This window comes from Barbus barbus (genome assembly GCF_936440315.1).
Source record: "Barbus barbus genome assembly, chromosome: 13".
Lineage (NCBI taxonomy): Eukaryota > Metazoa > Chordata > Actinopteri > Cypriniformes > Cyprinidae > Barbus > Barbus barbus.
The window spans coordinates 22,074,416-22,088,696 of NC_136741.1; the positions used below are offsets into that span (position 1 = coordinate 22,074,416).

General features: G+C 35.5%; 1 protein-coding gene across 1 annotated transcript in view; it reads left to right on the forward strand.

The window, feature by feature from the left end:
• The window catches only part of LOC306879675 (phospholipid-transporting ATPase VA-like), a gene marked incomplete at both ends in the record, with an annotated part of 50,669 nt that extends 44,355 nt beyond the window's left edge, over positions 1 to 6,314 (forward strand). The window contains 5 exons of the mRNA XM_079432823.1: positions 1,304 to 1,504; positions 2,081 to 2,161; positions 2,546 to 2,650; positions 4,522 to 4,709; positions 5,591 to 6,314. Coding sequence (XP_079288949.1) covers positions 1,304 to 1,504; positions 2,081 to 2,161; positions 2,546 to 2,650; positions 4,522 to 4,709; positions 5,591 to 6,314 — 1,299 coding nt within the window. The remainder of the gene's footprint in view (positions 1 to 1,303; positions 1,505 to 2,080; positions 2,162 to 2,545; positions 2,651 to 4,521; positions 4,710 to 5,590) is intronic.
• Positions 6,315 to 14,281: the final 7,967 nt, after the last annotated feature.

A 14,281-nucleotide genomic window follows, 5' to 3' on the forward strand; every position in this document is an offset into this window, starting at 1 on the left:
AAATAAGCTTTCCATTGATGTATGGTTTGTTAGGATAGAACAATATTTGGCTGAGATACAACTATTTGATAATCTGGAATCTGAGGGTGCAAAAAAAAAAAAAGTTGTCCAAATGAAGTTTTTAGCAATGCATATTACTAATCAAATAAAATTGATATATTTACGGTATACAAAAAATTTAATGGAACATGATCTTTACTTAATATCCTAATGATTCTTGGCATAAAAGAAAAATCTGTTATTTTGACCCATATAATGTATTTTTGGCTATTGCTACAAATATACCCGTGCGACTTATAACTGGTTTTGTGCTCCAGGGTCACACATAGGGCTGCAATATTGATTTTGATTTAGAAATATTTGATTTAAGAAAGGAGTGCTACAAATTAAATTCACTTTTTTTAATATCTTAAATCTTTGTCATCTATAACATTCAGCACTAATCACAATTAATAAAGTTCAAATGAACATTCTGATGTGTTAAGATATTGTTGAACGTTTAATTGTTTAGCAGTATTTTATACTGTTTGATCATTGTTACCTCAGATGATGCCAACCCTCAGACAACATACAAAACTACCAAATTTTGCATTACATGACATTAACTGCTTGATTTTTACCGTACATTTCTGCTATATGGACATCAGCATGAGATAGTCACCACTGATAAGCTATTACTAAATATAATGTAGACACTTTAATTTTCTGTAATGCTGCTTTGCAACGATTTTCTTTGTGAAAAGTGCTATAAAAATAAACTTGAATTGAATCATTAAACATTAAATTACACGAACATAATTACACCATCCATGAACAGCATAAATTGAATTATAACTGGGATCAAAAAGGCTATTGAAAGTGAAATATAAATGGTAAATAAAAACCAGTGAACAGCGTAATCATTAAATATGAATTTGTATATTTGGTTTGTTAATAAATTGGTCTTATGTTCTTTAAAACAAAAGCCATTATATAAAAAAAAAAGTCTTCTGCTCAATCTTCAGTCAAATAAACCATTCCATAGAGCCGTGTAATAATGCATCCAGTTTAACGAGTTGAAGTTTCATGGTGTGAATAGTTTGTAGCTAGAAACTCTTAAACGTTGTTGTCTGTTCTTCATATACTCTGATTAATGAAGCTCTATTCTTGGGGAGGTCCTAGAAACGTCTTGAATGTAATGAAGATGCATGACTTATGAGACAACAGCTGCAGACCTCATTGTAGAATTTGTTTTTTTTTTTTTTGTCTTTCTCTCACCTTATTTTTCCCCTCTATTGTCTTTTGTCTTTCTCTCTCACCCTAGATGTTCGTTGCCCTCATCTTCTGGTATCAGTTCTACTGTGGGTTCTCTGGGTCAGCCATGGTTGATCAGTGGTACCTGATCTTCTTCAACCTGATGTTCTCCGCATTCCCTCAGCTCATCACCGGCACCCTGGACAAAGATGTGTCAGCAGAAACCCTGCAGGAGTTGCCGCAGCTCTACATGAATGGACAAAACTCAGAGGTACATGCTGATTGGACAGAACATAATTGCACCATCCGTGAACTGCGTAAATTGAATTATAATTGGGAGCGAAAAGACTATTGAAAGTGTACTGTAAATGGTAAATAACCCATGAACAGCGTTTTGCCACATGTATTCACACATGAGTTGCCCGCGGTTTGCAGCGTCAGCGGTTCCCCTATAAGCAGATGAAGTATATTGCCCGTGCAGCGGTTGCCACAGTTATTGCTTTGATTGTTTTTGCTGACCCGTTTCAAAATGGGTCTTTTATTCTGTGCTGAGTTTCATGAGGGAGAAAACAGCATGAGCAAGAGCAAACATTTTTTAAAACCACTAATCATCTTGAGAGTGGTGAAATTTTGCAACCTGGGATAATTAAACTGCAGCGGTTGCCTCTGCTTTGCTAACCATATGCCTCTGCAGAGGTCTTCCTTTGACTTCATTTATTCACAAACCATTTATTTGTGTTCTGTGACTCCATTAGTGGACCATCTAATGACATTATAATAAAACATGGTCGTCTGGAATCGTGGAATGGTTTGTGCCTGGATCTGATTGTTTGAATTTCTTTTACAGGAATATAAACCCTACATGTTCTGGATGAACATGATTGATGCCTTCTACCAAAGCCTCATCTGTTTCTTCATCCCTTACTTTGTAAGTCTGATTAGAATGTTATTCGTTGAAGTTCCATGCAAAATCCATGGCTGTTCAAGTATGTCTTCCTTAAGATGGAGGCCATCTGATCTTGATGAAACCTTTTAGTACAGTATTTAAAGTTTGAGTGCATTGCGGAAATGTTTGAAAAAACCTTCAAATAAGTGAAACTTACTTCAAGCAAGATTTTGTAGCATTAAGACTGATTTGCACAGATGGTGTCTTCAATATTAGTGTATTTTGTTTATTACGCTGGCAGATTTTTAGTTTATAATTAATGCTTTAAAGTAAACTTTTTGTGATTTCTGATATTTTAACCTCAAATTTTGCAATGTGCTGTGCATGTAAAGTGAAATAAAGTAATCAACAGTCATGTATTTGCAGGCTTATGTTGACTCTGATGTGGATTTATTTACATGGGGCACTCCCATCACCACCTTGGCACTCTTCACCATTTTGCTGCACTTAGGCATAGAAACCAAAACCTGGGTGAGTCTTGTTTTATAGTATGCTAAATGTAATAGGATGTAGTGAGTAAAACTCACTCCTAAAAACTCAATCTTCATGATTGGTGAGGGTTAAACCTGCTTATTCTGTTTCTTATCCTAAACACTGTTTGCAAAAATGCTGATAAGAGAAGTGAAGTCTGTTTTCAATCTGATTAATGTTCATTTCAATAAATCGATTGAGTAGTTTGTTTATGCCATCAGTTAGAAATGTTCAAGGACGTCCCCATTTTACATGTACACTGCCGCTCAAATGTTCGGAATCAGTAAGATTTTTAATGTTTTTTTAAAGAAGTTTCTTCTGCTCATCAAGGCTGTATCTATTTGATCAAAAATACAGAAAAAAACTGTTATTTTGTGAAATATTATTGCAATTTAAAATAATAGTTTTCTATTTTAATATACTTTAAATTATAATTTATTTCTGTGATCAAAGCTGAATCAGCATCATTACTCCAGTCTTCAGTGTCACATGATCCTTCAGAAATCATTCTAATATGCCGATTTATAATCAATGTTGGAAACTTCATATTTTTTTGGGGACCTGTGATATTTTTTAAAGGATTCTCTGATTAATTAAAAGTTAAAAATAGCAGCATTTATTTAAAAAATTAATTGTTACAATATACAATGCTATTCAAAAGTTTGGGGTCAGTACAATTTTTCTTTCTATTATTTTTTCTATTATTTATTTATTTATTTATTTTTTTAAAGTAACTTTTATTCAGGAGGGATGTGTCAAATGATGAAGTGCTTTAGCTTTGCTGAAATCAAAAACCCATCTCACACACGTGTACAAAGGGATAGAGAAAGCAAGCCTTTCCTTTCTTTCTCCAATTACAAAATGAGGCTGAACTCTGTGGCAAGGAAGACCAGGATGATGCTGACATGACCAGAGACATTTATGCAGGGAGCCTCCATGATTGGTTTGAACCGAGAGATACTGCACCATCAGGAGCCATACATCAGCCTGACAGCCCATGCAGGCAGCCTCAGTCCAGCCCACTGTGCTCGTCTCTCTCGCTCACTATGGTGGCGTACACATGGCCTTCACACACAGGGTGGCCAAACCTCATAGTTGATTTTTCCGACGCATGTCTTGTGGCGTATTGCAAACTGCATTTATGTATGCGTGCAGCCCATACCTGATTCTCCTCTACTTTTCCTTCTAGTCGCTGTTTTAGATTTATGAGCATGAATTGGATTAGAGCTTTTTCCATTACACCGCCGCTGTAAATTTTCAGCTGACAAGTTTCAGTGCGTGAAAAATGTCCTCTGCAGCCTCACTGTCTTTCCGGACATGATGATGGCTTCTGGTGTGAAAGAGGCTGTTCTTCACAGTAAATGGCTCAAGTAGAGAGTAAACGTTTCCAATAGTTGAGCTGGCAGCTTCATCGTTCCACGTGCTGCCCAGGAAAATTAACACACGTACTAGAGAGAGCAAGTGAACGCCTGTTAGGTTATTTGAGGTGAGGGAAACGTTGAGACCAGAGTACATGTGGAAGATTGTCGCCCCGTGTGCATTTGAAGTGAAAGTGAATTTCCGTGCACAGCCCATTTCAGTTCCAAAATGTGACTGACTGAGAAAAGCAGGACTGAAACAACAAGCTTTACTTTTGTTAAAGCTTTGCTTTTGTACAGCAGAAGATCATAAACTTGGAGATGGAATTATGTAATAGAAATGGCTAGAAACGTTCTTAAGTTTCTTAGTTCTCACTTATAAGTGTGAAATGTGAATAATGTATGACACATTTTGAAGTTTGTTCTCATTTTGAGTCGTTGTAAAATATCTACTTCAGGCAATTTAGCAGCTCTTTGTTAACCCTGCCTTGATTGTCTTTAATTATTTCACAGACATGGATGAACTGGGTGTCGATTGGCTTCAGTATAGCTCTCTTCTTTACTGTGGCGCTGTGCTACAATGCTTCCTGCCCAACCTGTTTCTCTCCCTCCAACACTTATTGGGCCATGCAGAGGCTGCTGGGAGAACCTATATTCTACCTGCTGTGTGTTGTCACACCTATTGCCGCTCTTCTTCCCAGGTATCTATAACCGTAATTAAACCCGGTTGGAAGCATTTTATTTAAATTAAGTTAATTGAACCAAACATTTTTTGCACACCAGTTTATATATTGACATTCAAATGACGAATATTTATGCCAATATATTTTTAATTTGAATTTGGTGCAGTAATGTTTTGCAGTTTAGTTCAAAGTGCTTTAGAATTTTGTGTAATTAAATGATTTCGTAATATGAATATGTAATTTAGTAAATTACTATATTAACATAACCACATATTTAAAAAGTGCAGAAAACCATTTCCTATTAACATTTCATTTTCTCTGTAGTTTCAGATTTAATTTAGATTTTGAATCACAGATTTATATATTATATCATATTATATTGCATTGTATTGTATAGTATAGTATTATATTATAGTTAAGTTAATCATTAATAAAATGATAATTAATTAAATAAAATACAAAATTAAAGTAGATATTTATAAAGTATTTAAAAATAAAAATGTGAAATTATTGAAATATTAAAATCTCAGGGAGTACTTCAAGTAAATATTTTATGTCCAAAAAAATTAAATCTTAATTTTAAAACTTGTTAAATATAATTGTTTAAAAAAATAAATAAATAAATAAATAAATATATATATATATATATATATATATATATATATATATATATATATATATATATATATATATATATATATATATATATATATATATATATATATATATATATGTGTGTACTGTATGTGTGTCATTAAAACAATGTTATTTTGTGCTTTCTTAGATGTACAAACGCAAATCAAATTGTTGGGGCTGGTGTCTGCTGCCAGTGGCCATGTATCTGCAGTGCTCATGGGAGTTTTAGTTTTTGCTGACTCTTTGTTGTTTTCATGTCTCAGATACTTTTATAGAGCTTGTCAGGGAACTCTATTCCCAAACCCTGTCCACGTGGGAAGACAACTGGACAAACTGCCAATGGACATGCGCAGGATCTTCCTGAGTCAGAGCCAGATGAAGCTGGGCTCCCTCGGGTCACTGTTTCCCCCCCGCTCTCCATTTTTCCCTCTCTGCAGGCCTTTTCAGAAAGACTACAGGCCCAGGGTAAAGCAAGCCCACATGAGTAGCACCAAACAGAAGGAGAAAGCTATATCCAGCCCCATCCCATCAAAGAGCATGGAGATGCGGGACACACCTTTAAGCTCAAAAATCTCTGACAACCATATCACACTCAACTTCAGAATGCAGGAAAAAATTCAGTCTTGCAGACAGGGCTCAGATAGCCCTCTATCTGAGAACTTACACTGCTTGAAGGAACCTTCGAGTCCCGCTACAGGCACTCTGCCCTACACCAAAGACTCCAGGACTGTTTTGGACAGCACAGGCTTGGAGGCCCCGCTGAGCCCGACAGACCTCTGTCCGGTCGGGTTGCTCACCTCCACTCCCTTGCTTCCTCAAACAGAGACTATGCAGCTTACGGCGCCACCCAGCTTTTTTGGGGAGCAAAAGCTGGAAGACGAGGGCCATTCAAACCAAAAGTCCCTACTGAAACAGGCCGGGGATGTGGATCACAAACAGTCAACTAGCTGCCTACAAGAACATTCACTCAAAACAACATTTCTATGACGCTTTCTACCTGTTACGCTGATTCAAATTTGCACGTTAGCTTTAAGAAATGTTATTATATATTCAATATTATTTTTATGAAGATATAGGTTGGTACTATATAGATATAGATATATAGATATAGATATATATTTTAGATGTATAAAGTTTATAAAATTATTATTTTTTTTTTGAGAGAGAGAGAGCGTGGCCAGCATATGCAAACTGGATGGTCTTATGAATAATGACTGACTTTTTATTTTTGTTTTTTTAAAACCATCTCAGAAGTGGAGGAGGTTTGTATCTCGAAGCAGAGGCAGTCCAGAGACATTCCTTTATCTGTTTATTTGAACCTGGATGTTCTGGCGCACTTTAAAGACCTTCCTGTCTTACCATTAGACACTGCTGATAGCACTACACTCATATTTCCCCATCCCAGAACAAAAAAAATCATGGTACCCTTCAATGTCAGTAGCTGCAGGAATTTCGGTAACTCTTTATGAAAAGTGTACATGAGAAATCCTGATCGAATAAAGGCAAGAACTAATTAAGAACTAATAATGTGCAACAGGAGTCACTAAAAACAGCTTTAACATCATGTTAGTACATATTTGTTGTAGTATGTTTTAACACCTAACAATCAAATGATTTCTATTACAAAGAATGTGAAGTGGCAAAACCTGTTCTGACTTTAATTAAAGATGCATGATTTTAATGCCTGAATAACATTTGCTTCTTTCACATCTGCTGTTTCGTTAAGAACATTATTGGATAATCATGCTTTATCATTTAAGTGAATTATCCCATTTTAAAATCTAATTAGTGTTTTTTTTTTGCTACTTCGAATTCTTTGTCATACAATCTAATGCATTAACTATCAAACATGTAGTTAAAGTGGCCATTATTCACATGACTCCCTCTGATTCCAGTCATATCTCATGCTAGCGCTTAATTCGTTCTTGATTAGTCTGAGTTCATTCCCCATTAGTTCAACTATTTTTTCAAGTATTAGTACGTGATTTATGTGCGCTATTTATAAAGTGTTAGTGGAATTCCTTAAATATTCCTTTAAGTGTTGTGTTTGTGTTGTTAGATCCCCTGATGACTTTAATTAGTGCTGAGCAAGAGATGCACTCTACACTTGTTGATGCTGTCCAAAGGACTATGCATGACGCTTGTACTCTATTGCGTTCCATTATTGGAGCTCTTAGACATCTACCAGACATTAAAATGTCAGTATCTCACGCCAACATCGTTACTGATTTACTAGAGTCAAATATTATCATGTAAAATGGAACTGTGCTCTAGCGCAGTTGAGCTTTTCATGCATATACAGATAGTGCTTATGGCAGGTTCCAGCTCAAGTATTTGTCTTTTTCTTCACTTTTTGCTGCTGCTTTTGTTTCTACATGCATTCCTGCAGGATAGGATTTCATTTTTGCTTTTTTATATATAGTTCTATTCATTCAGTCATAGTGCAGAGTGCTTTAGGAAATAGAGGCTGATTCATCAAGCTAATTTGACAGTTAAGGATGCTGGGAGGTGGCCTGATTCAGTCCATGTGTGAATAGAAAGGCCACTTTCCGCTTTTTGTTTTAGGCCTTTTTACGACCTGATCTGTTGAGATGTATGCATCTTCTGCTATTTGCTATGATTGTATTTTTCTGCTGTTTACTCTATACATGATCCTTGACCAAAGATGCAAGAAGCACATGACCGCTGGAGCATTTGTACTGTAACCGCTTGCTCAGGCTGATAACTTTATTAATTAGCAATTTAATTGGCTCAGGGCGGGCTACTCTGTTATGAAAGGGATATTTCATCCAAAGGTACTTTTTTTTTTTTTCTTCTCTCCTCCATTGTTTACTCGCTCTTGTGTCATTCTAAACCTGTTTGAATTTCTTCTGTTTAACACATAACTTTTATTCCCATGCAATGAAAGTCAATGGTGTCAGTTTGGACCCCATTGAGTTTCATTGCATGGACAAAATATATTTTTTTGGTATTCCACTGAAGAAAGTAAGTCATATTGGTTTGGAACGTCATTGAGGGTGAGCACACAATGACAGAAATGTCATTTTTGGCTGAACTCTCTCTTTAAGTGTCTTTGTGCCCTCACCGCTTAAGTTTCTATTCCCAAACCGGTCCTTTTTTTTTCTTTACAGAAATCATGTATGCATTAGTGTCTCGCTCGCCCTCAGGAACACAAGTATATGTTCATGAACACATTCCATTTTGATCAGTCTGTTCTAAGGGAATTAACGGACTAGTCCATGACTTTGTGACTTCTCATTGTTTTAAAGCTGTAATATGTGTAATGAACGGTTCTGATGAGCACATGGGTGGTTATCCATTTGTTCCGCAAGAGAATATTACACGATTCCGCAAATGTCAGGGGTGTGGTGTATTATAGAGTCCCCTAGAGAGATGCTAAAATAGTTTTTATGAGATGATTTGTCATGCTGTGCTCGCATAACCTCAATGCCTCGCCAATCTGTTCATTCGGGATATCATTTGGGCAGTCGCTATCAAAACCGCTGATTTATGAGCAGCCTACTAGGAGGATTATGAGATCTATTGTGCTCATTACACAACGAATGGTGTGAACAGAATGTGCTCAGACCAAAACAAACAGGGGTGTTACATTTAGAAAGCATCTTGATTGTAGTTTCCTGTCATTCATAAACGCAAAAACTCATGTTTTTTTGAGGTGTATCTGGAGGGCGATGCAGTATTAAGCTGGGTGTGAGTGGGGAAAAAATGACTGATTCTCTCTGTATGTGTCTGGATACTACAGTAAAACCCTAAAGAAGCTAATATGAAGCACACAAGTACTTTTTCCCTTCAGTTTTAATTCTGCACAGCTCAGGTTCGCCGCTTTGAGCAATTTTTTTGTCTCGTTGAAAGTGTAATGTTTATAGCATCCAAAATTATTTTATTTTCGTAGTTTGATAAAGGCAACGTTTGTATGTGCTGAAGTGCTTTAGTATACGCTAGAAAACCGTTTTATACTATGTGGAATATGTTATGTGCCTTAACACTGGAGAACGCTTATGTAGACAGCAATACATACAGTGAATTTTATATACGTGCATTATATGTAAAAGGTATTTTGAGTTATATTAATAAATGAGGTTTAATAAAACAAAATCCTTTTTGGTTTTTAACAAATTGAAGAGATTATGCTGTATTTTTGTTTGTTGATTTAGATTGGAATGTACCAGTACTTGGATTGCAGGTTTCAGGTCTGTCAAGTTCTTGACCGAGCATCACGTGCTGTAATAGAATCCATTCACAGCTGCATTCCAGAGCCTTTCCTTAATTTCAGGGCAGATCATCAGCAGGAATGCTGTCCTTCAGAGTTTGGCATATCACACATGTTGGGTGGACTTTTTGATACCCAGCGTGACTTTTATCACTGTCACTGCCATGACTGTTTCTGGCTCATTGTACTGTAATTGGTGTTTCTTATAGTCATTCAAAGGTTCAGTTTGTTCTCACTGTAGACTCACTACATTGCCAACCCTTCATGAAAACACCTGTTTCAAGTGGTTCTCTGACATTTTGGAGGGGTTTGTTTAATCGTTCCGTGTTTGTTTCTTGACAAAGAACAACTCTTTGTGTCATAAAACTGAAATAAATTATAAGAAAATGTTTCTTGTGCTGTCATTCTCTTATTCGGTTTTCTTACAGAACAATTTAAAAGTACAATTCAAATATTCCAAGTGATTTGGAGCCTATGTGTGAGGAAAACAAGTGTTATTTAGTATTATTGCAATATTATTGTAGTTTAATTAAGGTTTTACATTTCCATTTTCAATGTCATTTTAGTTAAGGTTTTAACTATATAATTGTTTTTGTTCTTTTTTTATTCGTTTTTTTTATATCTAGATAGTTTAAATTTTTGGAACAGTTTTTGTTATTTTAGTACATTATGCATAGTAGTACATAGTAATCTAAATGAAAATGTATATATGAAAAATATAATTTTTATTATATAATTTAATAATCTATGGTTTTAGTTAACTATAATACCCCTGGGAATAAGCCAAACTTAAGTTATTCATGGAAAAAGTCTTCTCTTATGTTGTAGCTGCCAAACTTTCTCAGATTTATTCGAATAGCGTGTAAAAGCAGATTTATTATTCGCATGATCAGACTCCTTGACATCTGCTGTATTTTGATGCACCATGTTGAATAGAATCTAATCATGTTAATTGGTCATTTTGGTGCTTGACGTTCTTTGTGCCCATTGTTTTCTGTTGTATAGAAAAGAGCAGACATTCTGCAAAATAAGTCATATGGGTTTGGAACAAGTGAGTAAATGATGATTTATTATTTTTGAGTAAGCTATTCCTCTCAGCCCTGAATTGCCCTAAAACACCTCAGAGACTCTGTTTTTTTTCACTGGTATTGCAGTACATTGTAATTGCTCCCTCACTATAGGATCTGCAGGACGGCTATAGCACGTTACAGCTGAGTGGATGCATTCACCTCAGGGAACAGCTGGAGACGTTTCTCTTGGGAATGATATACACAACTAGCAATGGCTGGAAACGTCTGTCAGCGAAAGAAGTGCTTGGTGTCACAAAGGCATGATGGCGCCTTTTTTTTTTTTTAAATGCCTTTTATCTGGTGTTGGCTGAGGTATGACACTTGATGTTCAACCAGCTTATCAAGGATTGATAGACAACACCCAATATTTGTATTTTTTTTTATCTTATTTCGATATTTGTAGAATTAGCCACCTACATCCAAGCAGAATTGTTTGTTTTGATTTGGTGTGGTTTGTTTTTGGTTTATTTTAGTTTGTGTTTTGTTTTTTTGTTTGGTTTGTTTTTGGTTTTTTTTTTTTTTTTTTTTTTTTTTTTTTTGTGTTATAGCAAATGACTGTGTAAATGTCAAACATTTCTCGAATTTTGCTTGGTTTATTAATCTAAAAAAAGTTGTTCATTTTAATAAATGGTTTTAATCCATTTTTTGTGTTTTGGACTAAATTAAGTAAATTAAGCGGAAAGAACCTTAGGCTTTTTGTAAATAAAACATTAGTAAGATCATAATAAAACATAAGTTCAATCAAAGTTGTGTATACAACGGCCTGAGCATTAGTCCAAAACATCCTGATTTTCATTCTCTGATTTTTGCTGAACCAACATTTCTCTCATGACTCGAGATATGTATTTACTTGGGAGAAAACTCTATACAGTTTTATCCTAAGCAGGACTTGGCAAGGCCTTTAGAACTGAAGATGGATGATATCTGGCCCAGAGTTTCTCTTGCTGGTCATTGGGTGGTACGTTAAGCATCTGTGGTCTCTCTTCAGGAGGCAGGAAAGAGGTTATTAATGAATTTCCTTTAAAGCACGAAGCAGGGAAGGTTGTGCTGATGCTGCCGCACTGAGCTTCCCTCCAACCCCTGCCACTGGCAAATTACTGGCCGCCGCCTTTGCACTTTTCAAAATCAACTTCCGTCATCCAGACAAGGAGATAATGGTCTTCCTTTACTTGCTAACGTGGTGTCTTTCCAGAGGTTAGCACAGCACACTAGAGATCTTAACTCTGTCTTTTCCTTCATTCTCTCTTGTGCACTTTCTATTTGTGGTGAAGTTTGTTTTATCTTTGCACCACTGTTATTTGTCCCTCAGAGACCAGCCATTAAACTCTTAAGCAAGGGATAATGTACAGTCGGCTGATTATTATTGCTAAATAAACCCCAAAAGACAGATCAGGACCCTGATGTGAAGCACAGGTGTCTTTTATTGTCCTAAAGGGGTTTATTTTGCAATAGTGACTGGCTTACTGTACATACAGTAAATGCTTTTTTATAATTACTTGCCAAACAAGGTAACATTTTATAATAACTTTCATTAATAAATCATTAACAAATGTTATAATAATGCATAACCGAATGCTTAACTCCAGTTGTTGAATAAAGTCATTATTTTTGTTTTCTTTGCACACAAAAAGTATTCTCATTGCTTCATAAAAATACAGTTGAACCACTGATGTCACATGGACCATTTTATCGATGTACTTACTACCTTTCTATGTCTTGAACGTATCAGTTGTGTTGCTGTCTATGCAGGGTCAGAAAGCTATTGAATATCATCAAACATTTCTTCATTTGTGTTCCCAAAGATGAACGAAGGTCTTACAGGTTTGGAACGAAGTGAGGGGGGAGTAATTATTGACAGAATTTTCATTGGGTGAAAAATGCCTTTAATTAGTAGTTTTCAGTCCTTCACAAATTCTTCATGTTAACATATTATCCATTAACTCACAATCACAGTCAGTAAAGGTCATATATTTGATCTTTGTTGTGTATATTTCTACTATTTACACATCTTAACAAATCATGTATTAATCATTTATTCATGTTTTTGCTGTACTCAATCTCAAGTAGAAACTATTATATATATTTCATTTATAAATGTTTATAAAGGTTTACTAATCATTATTACCTTTACAAGAAGTCATCTCAATGGCAAAATGTGTCCCAAATGACCTGAATTTACCCTATTTTCACATCTTTTTGTAAATGTTTAAAAAACGTTTACTAATCATTTAGTACCTTTCATTGGACTTTTAAGCTACTGTAACATTGTTTGTGTAAACGGTAGTCTCGCGTTACGTAGCCAAACCTTCAGACTGACGGCTGAAGGTCTGGAATCTATGGCAGATTTCATTGGCCAAGGCCGCCCATGAGGCCATTTGACCGACATGTCAAACAACCAATCACAGTTCGTTTCGTTCAGTGTCACGTTTTGGGGCGTGGAAATGTCGCCACAATAACAGACCGGTGTGTAAAACTCTCGGACGTATTTTAAAGATTCTTTGCAGCAAACTTAAAATATTTCACATACTTTTGAAAATCCAGCGTTTAGTTGATCCTGATAAGCGTTTGTCGTCACAGTAGTTTTGTGCTTGTTGTGTCACCGAGTTTGGTGAGCCCTACCTTAACCAAATCTGTCCCTAACCTTTATCTGTATCGCACCTTAATAGCAGCAAAAGTGTTGTAAGTTTATAAATACACATTTATTTGTATCATGTCAATATTTTGCCTTGTGCATCTTTAAAATGTCTGTTTCTTGCCCCCAAAACTTCCATCTTCACAAATACAGCGAAAAGAAGATAAATATTGCAGTTCTTCTGTTCTAGAGATAACCGAGGGTTTGCTGTGAAATGTGAGGTTTAAATGCAATGTGATTCATTATTCATCTCTTTTACAGGTGTCAATCTTCAATTTCTTATGCAGCCTTGTAAAACGAGCTACTGCAGCAGTGTGTCTTCTTCACAGTTTCCCTTCAGGCTGCCTGTAGGAATAGTTCATGTAGAGCTCATCCTGAGTTCACGGTCAGAGTTTCATTTTAATAACCTCATACAGCGTCTCTAGAAAAGTTAATAATCATTTCATGAAATATGAATTAATTGTTGTCATTATTAATTTATTATTAGTACTTGCTAAGGCAAATCTCCCATTTTTGCTGCATAGAACCACTGGTCAAAACCTAGCAATGCCCTCAAAAAATCAGGCAATGGTAAAATTACACTATTTTCAATTAGAATTTTAATTTTACTTGCAAAACATAGGAGAAAGATGTTTTGTGGGGAAAATAAAACATGCCCCTTCAGTTTATTTTTTTGAGCCTAGTGGATTTTGAATGCAGCTTCTAAATGACAGAATAATGTTTTTTTTATATTTGATATGCCAGCTGATAAACTCTCATCAGAAACAACGAAGTGCAGATGTGCATACAATGTAAGTATGATATTAATTTCACTGTGTAAACAGCTTCAGTGATTATAAGGGGAGTTTTTTAGATCTTTTTTTTTGAAAAAGGGAAAATTAAAATATAAGCATGTGTGTGTGTTTTTAAGGTTTTAGTTTTAGTGAAATATAATAACCCTTGTACAGAATAAGCTGCAATGTAGACCAGACCTTCTTGCATTTATTTAATGACATGCTACACCAGACTAGTTACAGCGCTG